At 32.6% G+C, this 23,322-nt stretch overlaps 1 protein-coding gene across 2 annotated transcripts in view; it reads right to left on the bottom strand.

Moving 5' to 3' along the window:
* Positions 1-325: 325 nt before the first annotated feature.
* LOC132716167 (U3 small nucleolar RNA-associated protein 25 homolog) overlaps positions 326-23,322 on the bottom strand; it is a 28,999-nt gene continuing 6,002 nt past the window's right edge. The window contains exons 2-22 of one of the 2 annotated variants that reach the window (XM_060699373.1): positions 23,141-23,186; positions 20,496-20,586; positions 19,821-19,921; positions 18,951-19,173; positions 18,009-18,100; positions 16,906-17,001; positions 16,203-16,266; positions 14,360-14,412; positions 13,401-13,486; positions 11,215-11,283; positions 10,390-10,504; positions 9,915-9,996; positions 8,141-8,297; positions 7,600-7,696; positions 7,079-7,164; positions 6,392-6,474; positions 4,867-4,943; positions 3,941-4,012; positions 1,516-1,640; positions 1,135-1,233; positions 326-593 (exon numbers count right to left, since the gene is read on the bottom strand). In XM_060699373.1, coding sequence (XP_060555356.1) covers positions 344-593; positions 1,135-1,233; positions 1,516-1,640; positions 3,941-4,012; positions 4,867-4,943; positions 6,392-6,474; positions 7,079-7,164; positions 7,600-7,696; positions 8,141-8,297; positions 9,915-9,996; positions 10,390-10,504; positions 11,215-11,283; positions 13,401-13,486; positions 14,360-14,412; positions 16,203-16,266; positions 16,906-17,001; positions 18,009-18,100; positions 18,951-19,173; positions 19,821-19,921; positions 20,496-20,586; positions 23,141-23,186 — 2,164 coding nt within the window. In that variant the 3' untranslated portion in view covers positions 326-343. Of the gene's footprint in view, positions 594-1,134; positions 1,234-1,515; positions 1,641-1,724; positions 1,789-3,940; positions 4,013-4,866; positions 4,944-6,391; positions 6,475-7,078; positions 7,165-7,599; positions 7,697-8,140; positions 8,298-9,914; positions 9,997-10,389; positions 10,505-11,214; positions 11,284-13,400; positions 13,487-14,359; positions 14,413-16,202; positions 16,267-16,905; positions 17,002-18,008; positions 18,101-18,950; positions 19,174-19,820; positions 19,922-20,495; positions 20,587-23,140; positions 23,187-23,322 lie in introns of those variants that run through there. The other variant, XM_060699374.1, reaches the window with a different exon arrangement.

The raw sequence follows: 23,322 nt of genomic DNA, 5'->3' as shown, positions 1-23,322 counted from the left end.
TTTCTGTAACTTAGCTATAATGCAATACTGCAAGCCAATTATCTAGAAGCTTGGACAAAGAAATCCTTTATTTCCAATTAGTCAATGTAATAAGTGTGACCCTTGGGTAGGGCTAATTTTTTTTACCCCTGTCCCATTATTCATATAAATTTTGTAGAGAAACACAACGTAATGCTATATTCATCCAAGCTCTGGTCATTGTAGTTTCTGTGGAGTTTGGTTAAAATCTATCATATGCTCATCGTAAATAAACTGTGGACAACAATGTACAAATGATGACACATTGAAGCACTGTGCTCAGGTGAGCAAATAAAAATACAAGTACTGTCTCTTTGAAATTTATTTAGCCATTTTCTCCTGTAACAAACATATGTACAGATTTCGGCGAATGAACCATCTGCCCTGCACGTTCTGTGCCAACAATTTCTGCTAACTTCTGAGCGTCATATTTTGAATATATCACAGTGCATGTCTGGTTATCTGCACGGTGTTTGCTCTTAGCGTCGTGTAGCATATTACACATTTCACTGTACAGAATCGGGTACTGTGGTAAACCATAAAACACAATGTGACGAATACCGCGCAATTTTACCCTGTAAAACAATGTAATAAAGTAAATGAAAATAACAGTATAATATGGAATCACACTTATCAAATAAATGTGTATGTTTTTTAAATAAATAAATTACAAATAAAAATAAATGAATATAGTATACTTAACAAAGTTAAAGTTTATAATAAGTACTTTGCATGTATATAAAAACCCATATTTTTCTTAGAAAAGTGACACAAGTTATAAGAAATATACATTAGGAATGTACAAGTTATTTAACATTTACTTGCTGATCTTGAGCACTGGGCTATTTTTGTTCCTTTGTAAATGGAAACATCTATATCAAATTTCACCAGGGATATAAATAAGACAATCTTTCTTATTCCTGACAAAACTCCAATACTACAATTTAGCACAAGTTTGGCCAGATAACTAGTGCATGTTTATGTAGATTGACCTGGCTTTATACTGGTGGCAAATCCTGCAATTACCATCTCAAATTGCTGAAGAGTGAATATGGGATTTTAAACATACATGTATATCAAATACTACTTTTTGTCCAAGATAAAGTATAATTTTACCTTTTATAGAAATGAAACCTTTCTGTGTACAAAAGATAAGGAACTTTTTTATGATAAAATAAATTCCTGGCAGTGTTCACTGTTTTATCCTTTGTGTACCTGCAACATAGATGAAGCTCTTGAACATTTCAAACAATAGAAACTAGAACTTAAAACTCATCCTGAAATGTTAATATAAGGGAGAGAAGCCTGTATTCATTATTTCTAACAACAAAACAGAAATTACTTTTCCATGATGAATCAAGATTAAAACAACTTTAATTTAATTACAATAAAACCTTTCTGTATTTCTTCTATACAGAGACACAATGTATAGTAATATAAAGCATGTAATATGTTTTTCATTATAATGTTTGATATATTCAGTTTTCAAAAACATACTCGCAAATCTGAACAAAGTTGATTTCTTCTCTCTTGAAATAGTTCCTCAGTCTAACAAAGTCAAAATATGATGGTATAAATATAAGTGTCTGTGACATTCCAGCAACTGAATGGTGAGGAAAAACCTGAAAATATACAAGTTCTCATGGTAAATACAAGTGTCTGTGACATTCCAGCAACTGAATGATGAGGAAAAACCTGAAAATATACAAGTTCTCATGGTATAAATACAAGTGTCTGTGACATTCCAGCAACTGAATGATGAGGAAAAACCTGAAAATATACAAGTTCTCATGGTATAAATACAAGTGTCTGTGACATTCCAGCAACTGAATGGTGAGGAAAAACCTGAAAATATACAAGTCATCATGGTATAAATACAAGTGTCCATGACATTCCAGCTATTGAATAGGGAGTAAAACCTGAAAATATACAAGTTATCATGGTATAAATACAAGTGTGTGTGACATGCCAGCTACTAAATGATGAGGAACAACCTGAAAATATACAAGTCATCATGGTATAAATACAAGTGTCCATGACATTCCAGCTATTGAATAGGGAGGTAAAACCTGAAAATATACAAGTTATCATGGTATAAATACAAGTGTGTGTGACATGCCAGCTACTAAATGATGAGGAACAACCTGAAAATATACAAGTCATCATGGTATAAATACAAGTGTCCATGACATTCCAGCTATTGAATAGGGAGGTAAAACCTGAAAATATACAAGTTATCATGGTATAAATACAAGTGTGTGTGACATGCCAGCTACTGAATGAGGAGGTAAAACCTGAAAATATACAAGTCATCATGGTATAAATATAAGTGTGTGTGACATTCCAGCTACTGAATGGTGAGGAAAAACCTGAAAATATACAAGTCATCATGGTATAAATATAAGTGTGTGTGACATTCCAGCTACTGAATGATGAGGAACAACCTGAAAATATACAAGTCATCATGGTATAAATATAAGTGTGTGTGACATTCCAGCTACTGAATGATGAGGTAAAACCTGAAAATATACAAGTCATCATGGTATATATATAAGTGTCTGTGACATGCCAGCTATTGAATAGGGAGGTAAAACCTGAAAATATACAAGTTCTCATGGTATAAATATAAGTGTGTGTGACATTCCAGCTACTGAATGATGAGGAAAAACCTGAAAATATACAAGTTATCATGTATGAATACAAGTGTCCATGACATTCCAGCTACTGAATGGTGAGGAAAAACCTGAAAATATACAAGTCATCATGGTATAAATACAAGTGTATGTGACATTCCAGCAACTGAATGATGAGGTAAAACCTGAAAATATACAAGTCATCATGGTATAAATATAAGTGTGTGTGACATTCCAGCTACTGAATGGTGAGGAAAAACCTGAAAATATACAAGTCATCATGGTATATATATAAGTGTCTGTGACATGCCAGCTACTGAATGATGAGGAACAACCTGAAAATATACAAGTCATCATGGTATAAATATAAGTGTCTGTGACATGCCAGCTACTGAATGAGGAGGAAAAACCTGAAAATATACAAGTCATCATGGTATAAATATAAGTGTCTGTGACATGCCAGCTACTAAATGATGAGGAAAAACCTGAAAATATACAAGTCATCATGGTATAAATACAAGTGTATGTGACATTCCAGCAACTGAATGATGAGGAACAACCTGAAAATATACAAGTCATCATGGTATAAATATAAGTGTGTGTGACATGCCAGCTACTGAATGAGGAGGTAAAACCTGAAAATATACAAGTCATCATGGTATAAATATAAGTGTCTGTGACATTCCAGCTACTGAATGATGAGGAACAACCTGAAAATATACAAGTCATCATGGTATAAATATAAGTGTCTGTGACATGCCAGCTACTGAATGAGGAGGTAAAACCTGAAAATATACAAGTCATCATGGTATAAATATAAGTGTCTGTGACATTCCAGCTACTGAATGATGAGGAACAACCTGAAAATATACAAGTCATCATGGTATAAATATAAGTGTGTGTGACATTCCAGCTACTGAATGATGAGGTAAAACCTGAAAATATACAAGTTATCATGGTATGAATACAAGTGTCCATGACATTCCAGCTACTGAATGATGAGGAAAAACCTGAAAATATACAAGTCATCATGATAACCAGTGCCTCGAGATTCCAGATCTAGTTATACAGTCGAAATCAAATCCATGCATACACAAAAGTAAATCTTAATTTAGCCTTTCTTAAGAGTCTAAAAACTTCTTTAAAAGTCTAAAAATCATCATCTCTATCTCTTCAAATTATGCAAATGTACCCATTACTGTATCATACATCAAGGCATGTCACTTATCTCTATTTAAATGTTACAGCTTTATAATAAAGTAAGGTCATAATGTGAAAATCCTATATACCTTTTTAATGAAGAAATCAAATCTGTCATCTGGAACCTTGCTATATGCTGTACTATCAATACGGTGAAATACCTGTAATCAGGAACATTATATTAATATTTACATATTAATCAACCATTTCATTCGTCAAAATTTATCATTTATTTCAGTGAAGAAAAAAAAACAAGATAACAACAACTTTTCAAATCCCTGTCCTATTCTTTTAAACCAGACTGATAGTTCTAAATATATGCACTAGCAGTAAGCACTCAGTGTTGTATAATTTTTATCAAAAATGCTATTTCAAGAGAATTAACTATTGTGATTGTTTTTAGGAAGCATACAAGTATGTATACTTAATTTATTGTAAATTGATGGGTCAAAATGACTGAAAATAGTGTTCAAAATTTATATTTTATGATTATGCTACATGTAATACTATTCATTATGAATTTTATGGCATTTATAAATATGACATCATTTAAATTAAAAGATCACAATAAAAACATCAATTAAGGAAGCTATGTAACATTTAAGATTGGTCTGATATCATAACGTCATTAGAACTAGAATTATTGTTGTTTTACTGATCATAACACAAGCATTACTTTACAATCTACATGAACTGTACTGTATACTCATCATGTAAATAATTTCCATGGTAATATAATTTTTTTTTCTTTTGGTTGGGTTTTACCCCGCACCCACACAGTAAAGGTCATATGGAGACTTTCCAGCTTTACTGGTGGTGGGAGACATCAGGTGCCCTTCCGTGCATTATTTCAGGCACGAACAAGCCTATGAGTAGAACCACTGGCCTTCCTTAACCTAGCTAGATAGATTCCTCACATGGAAGAATCCAAAGTCCCTGCAAGTGGTTTGAACATGAAGTCAACAACCTTAAACTCGACCTCGGACATCCCCCAACATATAATGATAAACATTACCTGAGGAAGCTGAGCAGTAATCTGACATATAGTGCCGGTACTTGGTGGACGTATAAACTCCACCTTTCCTGCATAATCTGTAGTCATAGTTAAGGACAATCTAATATATATATATACAGACTGATGTGGGAGTCTGGTCTGACATGTTACAGTTATTATCATCTACTCTGGTAAAAATGTTATATAATGCAGAATAAGGCTGTTTAAAAATGTCTGATTATATAGAAGTATATTCTTATTTAAATACAAAAAGATCAATTTTACAATACACTAATACATAAGGCTGAAAAGTAACTGTCCTAAAATACACTAATATGTAATAGATCTACATAATAATGCAGGGTTTTCATTTTTATCTGAGACAACAGATGCTTCAAAGAAAACAACTGATTTTGCCGAGGGTCAAGGGTGATACTTTAATGTACAGGATGAAAATACAACTGATATTAACAGCTTTTTAACCGATGGTTTGAATTGCCAATCGGTTAATAATGAAAACCATGATAATGTTATTTAAAATCATTCATAGCTCCAGATAAGCTTTCACAGGTAAATAGGTAATACCCATTCATATAAAAAATAATTGGGTATTTCAAATTTTCAATGAAAGATTAATGCAAATTGACCCCAATGTCTCAAAATCTAATAGGGTAATTAATACCCGAAAAGATTATTGTCTTTCCAATTTGAATTAATACAAACCACTTACCCACACATTAGTCAAGTTTAAGGTTTTATTTTTCAGTCTAATAACAAATTCTAATCAATTAACTTCCAATCAAGGGAACTGTACAGTTTGCAAGATATGTCACAACAGCAAATAAGATAAGAAAAGCTCCCCCAGTTTTCTGTGTAAAATATCTTCAAGGTATCTAATTACTTATAAATGTATGATGTTGTTAATTGTGGATATCTACATTTGTGCAACATTCTGATATGATAAACTGTCAGGAAATTGATCAGGCTAAATCGCTACATTAACTTTTTACATGACACAAATTGCAACTAAATATGAAATGGAAAGTACATATGAGGGATGTAGAAATTAACAGAAATGTTGCATCAATTTGAGATGCTCATTCTGCTAAATTTAATCAAGAAGTTTTGTTTTAAAGAATGACTACAATCTGTCAGACATGATTGTATATAAGGAAAGCCAATAGGCCCATCCATAATAATAGATTTGGTAATTTATTTAAATTGAGCTGTTGTATGCTAGAGTTTAATGTTAGTATTAGGAAAATTTTAATTGTGTAATTAATGGATATGCTGGAGCTCTCTTAAATAATAACATATGAAAATTTGACAAAACTCGATAACAACTATGGAATTAAATATGTGTTAAACAACAGGTAACCAAAACTGTTTTCACAAGCATGAAAGAAGTATTATGAAAATGTTTACATTGTATCTAGCGACGAAAAATATTTGAAATTATTTATTTAAATGATAAAACTTCATATAAGAAATAAAGACTCAAAAAAATAGTCTCATGTGTGAATAAGCATGTACAAGTTAAGGATACTGTGACAATGTTTATTAAACAATGCTGATATTTCTGGGACTGGAACAGAACGGAACACCATACTCTGCCTGTAATACTTCCCCCTATAATTTATTTCAAAAAACATTTCAGGGTATAATAAAACTAATTGAAGGTGATAAAAGTCTTATCTAATTTCAACCAACACAATGATTTCTAACAAAATGTTAATGGAGTTTTAATTCACAGAGTAAATAATGGTCCTTGAGAAATGTACAAAGTAAATAATAAGACAGAAATTGAGAAATACAACACGTCAACACCAGTGCAGGTTCTGTAATTCAATAATCTACCGGTTTCGGTTCTAATGAACCTTTATCAGGATAAACATTTTACAAAATTTTGGGCTAAAGTATACAAAATATGGATGTCTTTTTATGTTACTAAAAATAAAAAATACTGGCATTGTGCCAACAACGTCTTAAATGTTTTTGCTGTTGTTTTTTTTAAATAAATTTGTCGAGGAAAAATAAAGTAAATAATAATCAGAGAGTAGTATTGAGAAGTAAAATTCAGATAGAAATTGAACACTAGTCCTGTAATGTCAAACAGTGTATCAAATCTGCAAAGAATAAGGCTGAATGCAAACTTTTAGAAATATAAACCAGTGCCCAAGCCAAACTTTAAAAGCAGTCTCTGTTGGATAAATGATTAACTGAAGCTACATACCAGCCATTAAGTGTCCACATTCTCACCCTAGAGAAGTCTACACCATGTGACTCTTGAGGTTGTAAATGAAGATGCTGCATAATATGCTGTAAAATATAAAATGAATAATGTTTTATTTTTTCTGCCCTGTCATATCAACACTGTTTGGTGAATAAAACACTTTTCAACCTTAAACACTAACTCTAAAAATAATTTAAGGCATGCAACAGAAACTGGATAGAAACCATGCTTTCTGAAGAAAACTGATGTTTATATATTGAACATTAACTATTCAATCTGAACTGGGCCTGCTTTATACGTTTAGATAAACACAACAAGAGTACACATATTTTCACTATCAGGTGATATTTAGACTCTTAATGTGACCCAAATAATGTGTGGATCTTACACATAACAATAAATAACATTCTGTATAGGAGTTAACAATATATACCTACAACAAAAACAAAATGCAAGTTTTGAAAATCTCGTACATGTACTTCCAAGTCTTTTAATAAAGTGCATAAAAAAAAGCTTCATACCAGTATATGATCCCAGTTTTGCATCATGAGGACATCAGCTTGGTCAATGATCAACATTTCTATAGAGTTGAGGAAGTCATAATCTCTCTCTTTGTCTCTAGAAACAAAACAAATTATCAGTAATTATAACTTTTTCAGCCATAGGTTGTTTGTTCCACTTTCGCTTCCAGGTCATTTTTCTGCATTAACAGAACACTCAGATTAACTTTTGCTTAAAGTAGTGTAGGCTATCTTAAATGGACATGATTTTCCTACTATTACTAAAAGCTGTATAACTTAGCTGAAATTCTGATTATTACTCAATCAATATAAAATGCTGATCATTGGTTGAAAATTATAACATTTATTTACTTATCGATATAATAAAGTGCTAATGTCAAAGCAGAACAATGTTTTAATCAATTTGCCAATGTACTATTGCATGTCTATTTATTAAATACATCTACATTTATAATTGTCAAATCAGCAGTACTGTTGACAGCAACACTGGCATATCTATAGATCAAGATATCGATTTACAAGACAAGAATTAAACTGTTACCCTTCTGATCCAATGAGAGTTCTAAGACCAAGAGGTGAGGCCAGAATAATATCTGCAGCATAGAACTTGGTATATAACTTGAGTGTTTTCTTTGCTACACTTATACCAATACGAAAATAATCGTCAATACTGCCCTCAAATGTTGCTTCAAAATCCTCTATAAACAAGATATGTTTGTAAAACATGTATGCCCCCTATCAGCAGCCAATTAGTCATGTGATAAAGTTATTATGCATGACTTCTGACCCTGAGTGATCAAACAATTAATAAGGGTTTATCAAGTATCTACTGGTCATGACCTTAACCTTTGACCCCTTGACCCAAAACTCAATAGGGGTCATCTGCTGGTCACGAACAATCATCATACAAAGTTTGAAGTTCCTAGGCCAAAGTGTTTTTAGTTAATTGATCAGAAACCGTTTTTACCTACAAGGTCAATGTGACCTTGACCTTTGACCCCTTGACCCCAAAATCAATAGGTCATCTGCTGGTCATGACCAATCACCATACCAAGTTTGAAGTTCCTAGGCCTAAGGGTTCTTTAGTTATTGATCGGAAACCGTTTTAACATACAAGGTCAATGTGACCTTGACCTTTGACTTCAAAATCAATAGGGGTCATCTGCTGCTCATGACCAATCACCATGCCAAGTTTGAAGTTCCTAGGCCGAAGCGTTCTTTAGTTATTGATCAGAAACCGTTTTTACTTACAATGTCAATGTGACCTTGACCTTTGACCCCTTGATCCCAAAATCAATAGGGGTAATCTGCTGGTCATGACAAATCACCATACCAAGTTTAAAGTTCCTAGGCCTAAGGGTTCTTAAGTTATTGATCAGAAACTGTTTTTACTTACAAAGTCAATGTGACCTTGACCTTTGACCCCTTGACCCAAAACTTATTAGGGGTCATCTGCTGATCATGACCAATCACCATACCAAGTTTGAAGTTCCTAGGCCTAAGGGTTCTTTAGTTATTGATCGGAAACTGTTTTTGCTTACAAGGTCAATGTGACCTTGACCTTTGACCCCTTGACCCCAAAATCAATAGGGGTCATCTACTGATCATGACCAATCACCATACCAAGTTTGAAGTTCCTAGGCCTAAGGGTTCTTTAGTTATTGATCGGAAACCGTTTTTGCTTACAAGGTCAATGTGACCTTGACCTTTGACCCCTTGACCCCAAAATCAATAGGGGTCATCTACTGATCATGACCAATCACCATACCAAGTTTGAAGTTCCTAGGCCTAAGGGTTCTTTAGTTATTGATTGGAAACCGTTTTTGCTTACAAGGTCAATGTGACCTTGACCTTTGACCCCTTGACCCCAAAATCAATAGGGGTCATCTACTGGTCATGACCAATCACCATACCAAGTTTGAAGTTCCTAGGCCTAAGGGTTCTTTAGTTATCACTCGGAAACCATTTGGTCTACGGACCGACGGACCAACGGACCGACGGACCGACAAGTGCAAAGCAATATACCCCCTTTTCTTCGAAATGGGGGCATAATAAATAATACATATATCAAACCATAGAAGGTAATTGAAAAATTTCAGTTGAGTACCAATGGTTTGTTTTAATCACAAAAGCAAAGAATTTATCATTATTCAAGCAAAGTTCTTACATGTAAATTAATCCAGAGCTTATATTTGACCAAAAGTTTTTTAAATCACACTTCCTATTTCATTATCACCAAATCACCTCTTGAGATACAACAATCTTTTCTGACTTTTTCTTCTAAAGGTTTATAAGTCTAAAAGTTTAAGCTGTACCTGGTTTAAAGCCTTTCTTTGGTTCCTCTTCCTCAGCCAGACTATACTCTTTGTAAAACCTTTTCTTGTTGGCCACAAAACCCTGAAATTATTTCATATATTTTATTTAAGTACTTATTCAACATTCTAAAAGCTTGTAGGTGTTATCATTCCAGAGAAAACACAATAGTGTCAGTTAGACATCTACATTTACTGCAACATTGTCCTTTTATTGTACAACAGCGTGTCAAAAATGCTGGCACATTCTACTGTTTTGTCAGTATGACAAGATCTATCAAATCTATATGCCCCCATCCCATTATTAAAAACATTTATAATTTGATATGATGTCATGACAAATTATTGAAATAACAGATCTTAAAGTCACATTTTTTTTAAACATTAAAAAGAATATTTAGCCAATTCAAGCAAAATCTGCATAAACAAAACTGATCACAATATAAATAGCATAATGTATAAGAAATTCAGTTCCTACCTGATCTGTTGGATTAAGAAGTTGAATAAACATATCTACAACCCTTTTAGCAGACTCTCTGAATGGTAATATCATCAACACCTTTGGTCTTGTTAATCCTTGATCCCTAAACTCCCTTAAACATACAATATCATTAACACTTATACTGCTATATCTGTATACTACAACACACTTTGTCTACTTTGACTTTAAATCTGCTCTATTTTAACATAAAAGGTTTAAAAAAGAAAAGTCTAAAATTGCAAAGCCAACAGTATAGAGTCTGGACTGATTGCAAGGATTTATCAGCCAGTCTGACAATACTGGTGACAAAGGCTAGTCAGTATCAATGGCTATCACTCCAAGAGTTATGAAATAATCCAAAATTCTTTTCTGTACTCTTTTAACCTTTGGCAGGTCTATACTATCAAAGTAGTGCAAGAGAAAACATACAATCATCAATACACTGTTCTGATGTACTGATAAATTTGAATATTGATTTTAACATGAAAAGGGCATGGTCCATTTGAGCTTCTGGAATTTTAGTATTACAAAAATCACATTTTACATACATACAGAGCTTACAGAAGATGGACTTGTCCGTCTTTCTAACTTGACAAAACTATTTATCATTTTCACAGTGAATTTTCATATATGTACTGACTGAAGAGATGGCAAAGCAAACCATGATCAGACTGCACTGGTTACATGGGCGTAGAATTTGTTGCTGTCAGCAGAGTAAAGTTTAAACAGACTTCAAGAATATGCATATATACATGGATCTATGCTGTCATTAGCACTAAATATACAAGAATAAAGACAGACACTTATATAACAGCTACTTACTCATCAACATCCAAGTTACCAGCCTTCTGTTTTATCTTGGTGTTGTGTGATATAACACGTTTTCTTGTTCTGAAACCATTACAATATATATGTCAAATATGTTTTTAACAAATATGAAAGTCAGTGATCAACAAATAAAGGCTATAAATTATAACCAAAAAGTACCAGCATTATTTAGTATTTTAAAGGGAGAATATTAAACAATTAAGGACAGTAGGATTACAGCTCTTGGACAACACACTTCCCCTCTCTAGTCTCTATCACAGTGTAATGCGTTGATAAAATTCATTCAATACTTTTCAAGTTATTCCCTGGACAAGCATTATTATGTATAATAATAAAGGGAAATAATTAAACAAGAGGGCCATGATGGCCCTGAGGTCGCTCACCTGTATATAGCCCCCCCCCCCCCCCCCCCCCCCCGGCCCAATTTTTACCCAAGGGCTTTTATTTGTTTATTTGAACAGACTTGGTAGACACCCATAAGAAGATGTTTCATGCAAAACATCTAAGTTCTAGCTCATTGGTTTTTTAAAAGAAGATTTTTTAAGTTTTTTACTATACACATAGAGTAAAAAACAATGACACCCCTCGGGCAGGGCCAGTTTTGACCCCTGGGCTTTTATTTGAACAAACTTTGTAGATATTTACTTAAAGATGTTTCATGCTTAATATCTAAACTCTAGTTATTTGGGTTTTTTCAAAGAAGATTTTAAAGTTTTTGCTATGTATATAAGGAAAATCAATGACCCCCGGGGCGGGCCAGTTTTGACCCCAGGGCTTTTATTTGAACATACTTGGTAGACACCCATTAGAACATGTCTCATGCTAAATATCTTAGCTCTAGCTCTTTGGGTTCTTTAAAAGAAGATTTTATAAGTTTTTACTATATGCATATAAGGAAAATCAATGACCCCTGGGGAGGGGCCAATTTGGACCCCAGGGGTTTTATTTGAACAAACTTGGTAGACATTCACTAGAAGATGTTTCATGCCAAATATATAAGCTTTAGCTCTTACAGTTCTTTAAAAGAAGATTTTTTAAGTTTTTACTATATGCATATAGGGAAAATCAATGACCCCCTGGGGCGGGGCCAATTTTGACCCCAGGGCTTTTATTTGAACAAACTTGGTAGACATTCACTAGAAGATGTTTTATGCCAAATATCTAAGCTCTAGCTCTTACGGTTCTTTAAAAGAAGATTTTTTAAGTTTAAACTATATGCATATAGGGAAAATCAATTACCCCCCAGGGCGGGGCCAATTTTGACCCCAGGGCTTTTATTTGAACAAACTTGGTAGACATTCACTAGAAGATGTTTCATGCCAAATATCTAAGCTCTAGCTCTTTGGGTTCTTTAAAAGAAGATTTTTTAAGTTTTTACTTTATGCATATAGGGAAAATCAATGACCCCCTGGGGCGGGGCCAATTTTGACCCCAGGGCTTTTATTTGAACAAACTTGGTAGACATTCACTAGAAGATGTTTCATGCCAAATATCCAAGCTCTAGCTCTTACAGTTCTTTAAAGGAAGATTTTTTAAGTGTTTACTATATGCATATAGGGAAAATCAATGACCCCCCGGGGCGGGGCCAATTTTGACCCCAGGGCTTTTATTTGAACAAACTTGGTAGACACTCACTAGAAGATGTTCCATGCCAAAAATCTTAGCTCTAGCTCTTACAGTTCTTTAAAAGAAGATCTTTTAAGTTTTTACTATATGCATATAGGGAAAATCAATGACCCCCCGGGGGCGGGGCCAATTTTGACCCCAAGGCTTTTATTTGAACAAACTTGGTAGACACTCATTAGAAGATGTTTCATGCCAAATATCTAAGCACTAGCTCTTAGGGTTGTTTAAAAGAAGATATTTAAAGATTTTTCTTTCGGTTGCCATGGCAACCAGAGTTCTGCATGGAATTAAATTCTTTGAACAATTTTTAAAGGTGACCACCAAAGGAACATTCCTGTGAAGTTTGGATGAAATTGGCTCAGTGGTTTATGAGGAGATGTCATTTAAAGCAGAAGTTTACGGACGGACGACGGACGACGGACGGACGCCGGACGAAAAGCGATCACAAAAGCTCACCCTGTCACTTTGTGACAGGTGAGCTAAAAACTAAGCTATTTAGAGTTATGAATCTTTGCCACAATATCAATATATAAAAATTCATGTTTCTAGCTTACTTTAAGACATGATTCAGAGCATGTAGACAGTACACAAGTCGTATCTCCTCCCCATTAGAATGACTCCTCTCTGAATAAAATATATCCTGAAAATATAAAATGTAAGTCAAAAAATAAAAATCACAGACTTCTTGGAACATAACAAACAATATTCTATAGCTATTCAATGTAAACTAATAATAATTTTCCATAATTTATTACCCCAATGGCAGAAAAGAACATCAAAATACAGTAACTTTCAGACAACATAACTGCTTTAGCACATAGTTATGTAACAGTTGAATAGAATTAAATGTCAATAGGCATGTGTATCTGTGTCTGCTGTAGACTAATAAATTAATTTGTTCCACAGAAAATATTTTAATCTCGGAGTATATAATACCAATAACCTGTTTGGTCAATTTATCAAATAACAAAAAATTGCTTTCTGTTGTTTCATATAAGCCACATATGATCCTTTCAACCTGTATTAACAATTTACACATTAGTGTCAATGAAGGTCAATGTCATGATATAGAGGCTGCTCTGAAATTTGCCAGGTCATAGTCATTTAGGGCCATCCTTAAAAAAATGTTTGTTTGCAGTAACACGACCGACTCACAAAATTTGCCCCTACTCAAATTTTTTTTCATGGTCTGGATAAAAAAAATTTTTTTTGAATCAGAAAATTATGCCTTGTGCTTTGTTTTCGTTCTTTTAAAGGTTAATAGAAGAAATAAAATGTAGGTTTTATTAAATTAGAATTCAGTTATCAATTTATTAATTGTTACCAGGTTATCAAAGTATAAATTGTCCAGCATTTTGAAATTCCATGTTTATTTGGGAGTACAGTTCAATAAAAAAAAAATAATATTCGACCTACCTACCCACCTTGAAAATTCTGGGTCGAGTTACTGCAAACAAACATTTTTTTAAGGATGGCCTAGTATCAACACTGTATATACATAATCATTAATTACCTGATAATTGTTCATAATGGAAAATAGCCCATCTTGTAAACCTGTAAGTTCATCTGAAAATATAAAATTCATCTATTTTAAGTCATTTCTAAATAGTACTGTAACTCAAATCCTAAAAAATGTACAGAAAACACATCTCATGTATAATAAATTTAAGTCATAGCAAGACAGCAATTAGGTCACAAGTTCAAAACCATCTGTCAAACTTTAGCTAGCTAGATGGCTTCCTTACAGAACAGGATTTGCTCCACTTGAAAATAACAAGAAGTTCTAAATCAGCAGCCTTAACTATTCAGTTAAATAGGACAAAGTTAACCATATCTGCTCTAACAATAAGACTGTCCTTTGTCAGACTATAATATGATGTCATAACAATCCAAAGTACATGTGTATATCAGTTTTAAATTTAAATATGATACTAAATACCAATACTAAAATTGTAAACAATCACCAACATCAAAATATTATCTTTATATCAAAACAAAACATATCAAGTCAACACTAAAGAACAAGTGTAGGGGATAAGTTATCATTTATTAGGGCTGCAACGATACACCAAATGTTCGATTCGATTCGATTTCGATTTTAGACACTTCGATTCGATTTTTTTCGATTCGATACATTTTTGATTACTAATTCATCTTTGGTATATAATTCTGCTTGTCTGTTCCAAAAGTGAGTGGCCTTCAACCTAGTACTTTGCTTTTCTGTTGTAATATAACTATTATATAAACTTATTTGACTTAATAATTGTGTTTATGAGAATAAAAAGCTTTTGTCTATTTGGAAAATAATTTTAATCAGGCAAATAATCATTAATCTCAGTAACATGACTATCACAGATACCTTCTGCTGACTACTGACTAGAAATTTAACAAATTATGTAAATTGTAAAGTAAATAATAATGAACAAAGTTTCACAAGGTTGTCAGAACTGATATTGAGATATTCTGTTTATAATTCCCATAATATGTAAAATGAATATTCAGATATTCTGTTTATAAATTAATTCCCATAATATATAAAATGAATAATCAATCCTAATGCCAGTGTTGTCACACAATACTTCTTAGTCTAGTAAACAATACAGAAAAAATGAAATTATCACTTTTTTCACACTTGACTAAAGAAATAATCATCAATCCCAAATATGCCTACTTACTGCAGTACAAATCAAACTTATTTCGGGAAGGCCAGGACACGGATAAAGCTTACAAAACAAGTCCACATCCATGATCGTGTTCGTGTTTTCGTTTCATATGTTGCATTAAATTAGACGTACTGCAGGACTTTGGGTATGACATGTCCGTAAAGCATATTTTGCAAGTAGCTTTATCTGTGTCCTGGCCTTCCCGAAACCCAAAATGTTCCCAAACTTTTGATTTAATTTTTTTAGGAGGATTTTTTAATTTTATTTTATCAACATTGATGTTGGAAGCCATTTTGACTTGTTTGCCGAAAATAAAACATTACGCGCCCACTGATTGGATGACCGAGTTTTAACTGGCCAATCGTATGTAACGTGATGAAGCGCGAAGGGAAAGACTAAAACTCTCACTTTTTTCCATGTTTATTTGTGGGTGGGGAATCGAATCGAAAATGTTACAGTTGGTATCGGGAATCGAATCGGCGCTCATAAAACCGGTTTTCGATGCATCGAAAGGTATCGTTGCACCTCTATCATTTATCATTAGGGGCCAAGTGGTCAATCAGTATCATGGGACAATGATTTAAGCAAACTGGTCAATATCATAGACACATTCAAAGACTGGTTATATCACCATTTTTTTTTTTTATCAACCAAAAATGTTTATGCATTTTTAGAGAATATTTTCAATCTTACCTGATTTTACTTTACACATTTTTCTGTTAGCTGTTGCTACATTATCTGCCAATGACTGTTTTACCTGGAAGTACAAAATCATAATGCATCTATATATATTCCTGTCTAAAGATATTCCTTTTTCATATAATAAAATTCTAGCAATCAAGTATAAATATGAAAGCATTTTCTGGACCATCAGTCATAAAGTACCTTGGGAAAGTCACAAATTGGTTAAACATATATCCTTTTTTTCACAGTTGTTTAATAAAAATTCAAAAAAAAACTTTCAAATTATAGTCGTTGATAAAATTGTCATATCTAAATATGACAGAAAAACAGAGACAACAAACGACAATACTTTATTTAAAAAAGTGTTTATCATGAATAAGTGCATTTTCCAACACATGAGGTCTTTTTTTTAATTTAATAGCTAAATTTCACAGATTGAAATAGTACTATTTCTTAAATAATGACATAACAGCACTAAATTTCACAATTCAAAGGGCCTTGAACCTATTCACACAAATAACTGGGGAAATAACACTGAAACACCACTACTGTATCAGTGTCTCTACAATATTTAGTTTGGCCATTTAAACTATTACATAGGATCACAAGATATCCAGGCTTGTGCAAAATGGTAATTACAAATAGGGACAAAAAGCTTTCTTTTTGCAACAAATTATGGAATAAACGTTTTGTATATTTGAAGAGTACATACATGTTGGGAGACTAAGTCTTTTTCTTTCCTGTGTGAAATATTCTGTTTCAGCTGACTGACAGACCACTTATGACAGGCTTGTCCAACACCTACAACCTAAAATACAATGAAATATGTCACCTTGGCAACTAGGACTATGTATCAAGTCAGAATTAGCAATACAATATTAAATTTTTGAGCCGCATCATGACAAAACCAACATAATGGGTTTGCGACCAGCATGGATCCAGACCAGCCTGAGCATCCGCGCAGTCTGATCAGGATCCATGCTGTTCGCTTACAAACCCTATAACAAGTAGAGAAACTGATAGCGAACAGCATGGATCCTGATCAGACTGCGCGGATGCGTAGGCTGGTCTGGATCCATGCTGGTCGCAAACCCATTATGTTGGTTTTGTAGTGACGCGGCATTATTTGTATCAATACAAAATGATCAATATTCAATAGATCATTTGATATTTTGTTATATTACAAACAAGTAAGATCAAAATTAAATTGAAAATACACATGTACAAAAGTTGTTTACTTTTGTTTTATTCCTGCATATTAGTATTCCGGATATGAGATTTAGTAATACCTAGTAAATGTCACACCACAACTAAGGACTTTGACAAATTTGTGTTTGATATGGGAAAATATCTATATATGCAAAAACTAAGCAGTTTTCCCTAAATAATGTCCATTTAATCAATAATTGTAAGGGTTATTTTCTGAAAATTTTAATTAAACACAGAAAAATAGGTTTTTTTTACCACAGAAAAAAAAACAATGTCAAAATAGTCGAGCTAAAAACTATCAAACTAAAAACTATTTGAAGTGGCTTCATGGCCAGAGTGGTTAACAATCTAATGATCGCTAGCCACATGGGTTCAAACCCCGTCAGATGCAAGTTGTTGTTTCCGTAAGCAAGAAACTTTTCACTGATTTCTCTGACTAGTTGGTTTCCAGGAGCCTATTTGAAAATGTGTCTATAAGCTTATAACTTCCTTCACAATCAAACTAAAATAAATTATGTATTAACCAAAAAACTATCAAAGTCCAAAACATTAACAACTGTGTACATATATTACAGCAATGCATTACTGTACATTCCAGGTATTTACCTTTATTTCTTCCTTGTTACAAGATTTACAACCAGATAATTCTTCTATAATCTTTTCTTCAAGATCTGTCTCAAAGTGTACAATAAATGGATCTGAAACAAAAGCCATTAATAAGGTTAACAAATGAAAATTCCCTTATTTTTTTGTTACTTTTATTGGGTATTAAGTCACACAAAGTAAAAGGTTATTGGTAATAAATAACATCAGGAATGTAAAAAAGAAACAAAACAAACCAATCAAAAGCTAGCTAAAACACCTTCCAAAGAATTCCAATTTCCTGCAGGGATTTGAACTTACATAGAATCATGGGCATGTGCTACAATCTAAACAACCATAATATTTAAGGCATGGTGGCCACTCCCATGATTTACTTCAATTTGGTTTTAATGCCATTTTTCACAAATATTGCCTTTAGAGACAATTTTAAATTTTGTTTGTTCATTTTATTTGTGTTATCTTTAATCTTAGATGCATTATCCTATCATTTTCATCCATATTATAGAATCTAGGAATTTAAATTATATTCTGGTTTTCTGTAATAAAGTACAGTATTTGCAATAACTATCAGCTATATTGAACAGACAACTCAATATGGAAGGTAATAGATGAAAGACAAGTGTTATAGTTCTTTGTCAGTATTAAAACTAATAATAGGGTGGCACAAGCTGTCACTTAAAAAGCATTTAAAGATCAAATCTCTATTTTTTTGTCTTCAAAACCTAGTGGTAGCATAGTTGACTGGTTAACATGTGTGACTAGTAATTTAGGATAGCAAGCTGTATGGGTTCAACCCCTATCAGGGGTAAGCCATGTTTTCGTTCATTTGTTCAGTTCTGGTTGTTTGCAGAAACGGATTCAAAGTTTTTAAGCTTTAACCTTTCTACACACACTGAAATAAAGTATGTATAAACTCAAACTTTGGTTTGTCAAAAAAATTCTCACCAGTTTCTTGTAAAGTATTGTCAATTTCATCATCATCATCAAAATCTGCTACAACTTCTGTTAAATCCTCACTTTCATCACTGTCTGATTCTTCAACATCATTGTTGTCTTCTTCATCATCATCACTATCATCACCATCATCATCACTATCATCATCATCACTATCATCAGTTTTGTGTTTACTTTTGTCAGTACCATCTTCTTCATCAAGAAGAGTATTTAACTAAAATCAAATATATCAAGGAATATTTTCAAGAATAACCATCCAAAACACCTCACACTCATACCCTACCATATTTGGTTTCAAAACTGCGTCTTCCATTACATAACGTGAGGTATTATTAATGTTATACTACATTAAAATACTATTCACATCAAAGGCATTATACAAAAATAAAAACATGCGATTATAATTAAGTACAATATTTTATTGCAGAAACCCAAGGTGCTAATACCATTTATGATTAACTTATTGGATTTCTTCAAAGTAATACTATTTTATGAATTTCATAAATAAATTTACCTTTTAAATTCAATGAACAAAGCAATTATGAATTATGATAATAAAAGTGAGGGTAAACAATACTAGGAACAGACAAATATCTTAATAAATTGTATCTGATCAAGTAAAATGTAACATGTGTCAAGCTTAATACTGTGTTTGAAGATAGTTTTTCAAAATTAGAGAAAAACTGAATCCCTAAAAAAAATCTGAAAACAGCAATACTGAAAATGTTGCAGGCTCGGTTTGATTTAGCCTGTTCATAGACAGTAATGATAATTGGATATATTTGCAAATCTTCCATTTCCTGTCAAATGTTTACAACACACTATGTCTGTTCAAAATATCTACAAATAATATAAACTTACCTCTTCATTTACTGCACTATTATCTTCCTCTAAATCATCATCATCATCATCATCACCACCACCACCTTCATCATCATCACTTTCAATATTCTCATCTGAATCTGATACAAAATAAAAAAAATTCATGACCAAAAAGAAATAAAAAAGACAAAATGTAATAAAATTAGCACAATTTAGGGTTTTTTCTACAATTTCACTGCAACCTTATATATATCTATAATTATCTATTAATGTATAGTCAGGTTTACATACAAAGATTAACAACAAATTTAGTTAACTATCTGTAGCTATTTTTAGTAGAAATTTTTAAGTATTTCTTTAAAAACAAGAGTTGTCCAGCAGACTGCCTACTCATTTTTTCTCAGTGCTAGACAGTAAGAATAGGGGCAAATATCTATACAGACAACAAGCGTGTAAAGTTTCAACCCATTCCCTTTTGTAGTTTTGGAGAGACAAACATGCACACACAAACTTAACCAAAGTGTGACAGCAAAGCTGACACTTTGGTGAGTATTATAGCTCTACCTACTCTTCAAAAAGTCAAGCTAACATAAGAATTATTTCTAAAAATGTTTAAAAAGTACAAATTTATAATTCATTTCAATTCATTCAATGTGGGAACTTTAATTTATGTGAAAGTAAGATTTTATGAAACAAAGCAAGCATTTATATCACCTTGATCAGACTGAACTTTGTCATCAAGTGTTGCAAGCAGCTGCTGATATGGATTGGCTTCATCTTCTGAAGATGATGACTCAGCAATTTCCTGAAATGTATTACCCAGTTTAATTTTCTTCATAAGAAAGGAATATATAAATTCCTCTAATAAACAATCATGACTAACATTTTCCTCAGCTTGGTGTTGCTTTTTTTTGCTTTTATAGTACATGTATCATATACATGTATGAACTTGTGGTAGAATTTGATCTTTTGTAGGAAATGTTCAAACCCCTGTGTGAGAGAGTACTTGTAGCTTAAATACAATTTAATAAAGTTTAAACATAATTGCTTGATTAAAAAGAAGTTTGATGAATTGATAAAGAAGTCTGGTGATAAAAAAAATCTTATTAAACTATAATGTATCATAATTATATGTAAATTGGTTTCATATTTCAAGCTTTATATTTATTCCCTACAATATTGGTTGGCATCTTAGTAGTGAGACATGTTTTATCATCACATTTACAAAAACAAAACACTTTTTTTTTGCTTTTACAATATAAGTCTATTCCTCTAATGTAAATAAGAAAAGCAACTGGGATAGGAGCATCATGTGTTTTTTAAGGCAAAACCAAAAGAAAGAAGCTGTTGTGAGATTGGACAGATGCTGGTGACAGTTAAAAGCATGATGTTAATTGATGACTTGTCAAAGACATTTGCTTGTCCTGTAGTTACATTTAGTAGCTTTGTTCTTACAGTCTGCCAATGTTGTATTCTATAAATAATCTCATCAATAATTCATAACATGCAGTCATCAGATACCAAGCTTGTTTTTTTCCAACAGCAATGAGAATGTGTCTTTGTTAATGACTTTATCATTAATGGCATGTGACATTTGAAATGATCTATTCTAATGGTTATTTAAGATAACTGCACGACTGAACTCTGTTTTTTAATTGCTTAAGTATTTAGTTATTCAGGTCAGAGATATGCATTTTGTGATCGACAATTATGATCCCAAAGACATGTCTTAAGTTTCTAGTGCACATCTTTGGTAGTTTTGAAGACTTATGACACACAAAAACAAGAGGGCCATGGTGGCCCTGAAATCGCTAACCTGTACATAGGCCCCAGGGCCAAGGCCAATTTTAAACAAGGGACTTTAATTTGAACAAACTTGGTAGACAACCATTAGAGGATGTTTAATGATAAATATCTAAGATATAGCTCTTTGGGGTTTTTATAAGAATTTTTTTAAAGTTTTTACTATATACATATAGGGAAAAACAATAATCCCCCCCCCCCCTTCGGAGAGGCCAATTTTGACCCCAGGGCTTTTATTTGAACAAACTTGGTAGACACCCATTAGAAGATATTTCATGCTAAGTATTTAAACTCTAGCTCTTTGGGTTTTTATATGAAGTTTTTTTTAACTATACACATATATGGAAAATCAATGACCCCCGGGTCGGGGCCAATTTTAACCCAAGGGCTCTTTTTTTAACAAACTTGGTAGACACCCATCAGAAGATCTTTCATGCTAAATATCTTAGCTCCCGGGGTTTTTAAAAGAAGATTTTTTAAGTTTTTACTATATACATAAAGGGAAACACAATGACCCCCTAGGGCGGGACCAATTTTTACCCTAGGGCTTTTATTTGAACAAACTTGGTAGACACCCACTAGAAGATGTTTCATGCTTTATATCTAAGCTCTAGCTATTTTGCTTTTTTAAGAGGATTTTTAAGTTTTTACTATATACAAATAAAGAAAATTAATGACCCCCTGGGGTGGGGCCAATTTTTACCCCAGGGCTTTTATTTGAAGTAACTTGGTAGACAATCACTAGAGGATGTTTCATGCTAAATATCTAAGCTCTAGCTATTTGGGTTTTTTAAAAGAAGATTTTTAAGTTTTTACAATATACAAATAAAGAAAATCAATGACACCCCCGCCCCCCCTTCGTGGCGGGACCAATTTTGACCCCAGGGCATTTATTTGAACAAACTTGGTAAACACTGACTAGATGATATTTCATGCCAATATTTTAAGTTTTTTCTTTCGGTTGCCATGGCAACCAGAGTTCAGCATGGAATTAAATTCTTTGGACAATTGGTGAGCTAGAAACTTTCACAAAGATGTTTTTAAGTTACTGAACAGCCATAATTAGAGCTGTCATCAATAGAAACTATATTGATGTATCATAAATACTATTCTGTTAATCAATAAAAGATACACTTTTGAAATAATGATTAATTTTGACTAATTAGTAAAATGTCTAGTAATTTTGCAAATTTACCCAAAACATACAGAAGGTGCCCATGTATATAACTATGCTGTCATAAAATAATGGGAATATTTCAGAGCATTGATAACAAAAAATGGCCAGGAAAAAGATTTGTGTAATGGGAATATTTCAGAGCATTGATAACAAAAAATGGCCAGGAAAAAGATTTGCGTAATGGGTACATACATGTATACACAAGACCAATCATGTATGTACAGAACATGCATTTTACCAAAATGGTGTGAAATTCATTATTGAGGTATTGGTGTATCATTAATATTTGTCATCTGATATTGATATATGGTCAATATATATGCTTTTCACTGTATCACTGAAAACTCTATTATAAAATAATGGTAACAATTCTTTTTACCTTTTCCTCAATTTTATTTTCAGCTTTTGTTTCTTCTTGCTTGTCACTGGAATGAGAAAATTAAAATGAAATAGATCTAAATGTACAATTGTATATTGCTACATGTATATAAGTATTACTAGTATATACATGTATATAAAACATACATATAAAATAGTTTATACATAATCTGTTGTAAAAGA

This window comes from Ruditapes philippinarum, unplaced genomic scaffold (assembly GCF_026571515.1).
Source record: "Ruditapes philippinarum isolate M1 unplaced genomic scaffold, ASM2657151v2 ctg128_1_1_1_1, whole genome shotgun sequence".
Lineage (NCBI taxonomy): Eukaryota > Metazoa > Mollusca > Bivalvia > Venerida > Veneridae > Ruditapes > Ruditapes philippinarum.
Note: the sequence above shows the minus strand (reverse complement) of the source record. Positions and strands in the feature narration are given on the sequence as shown.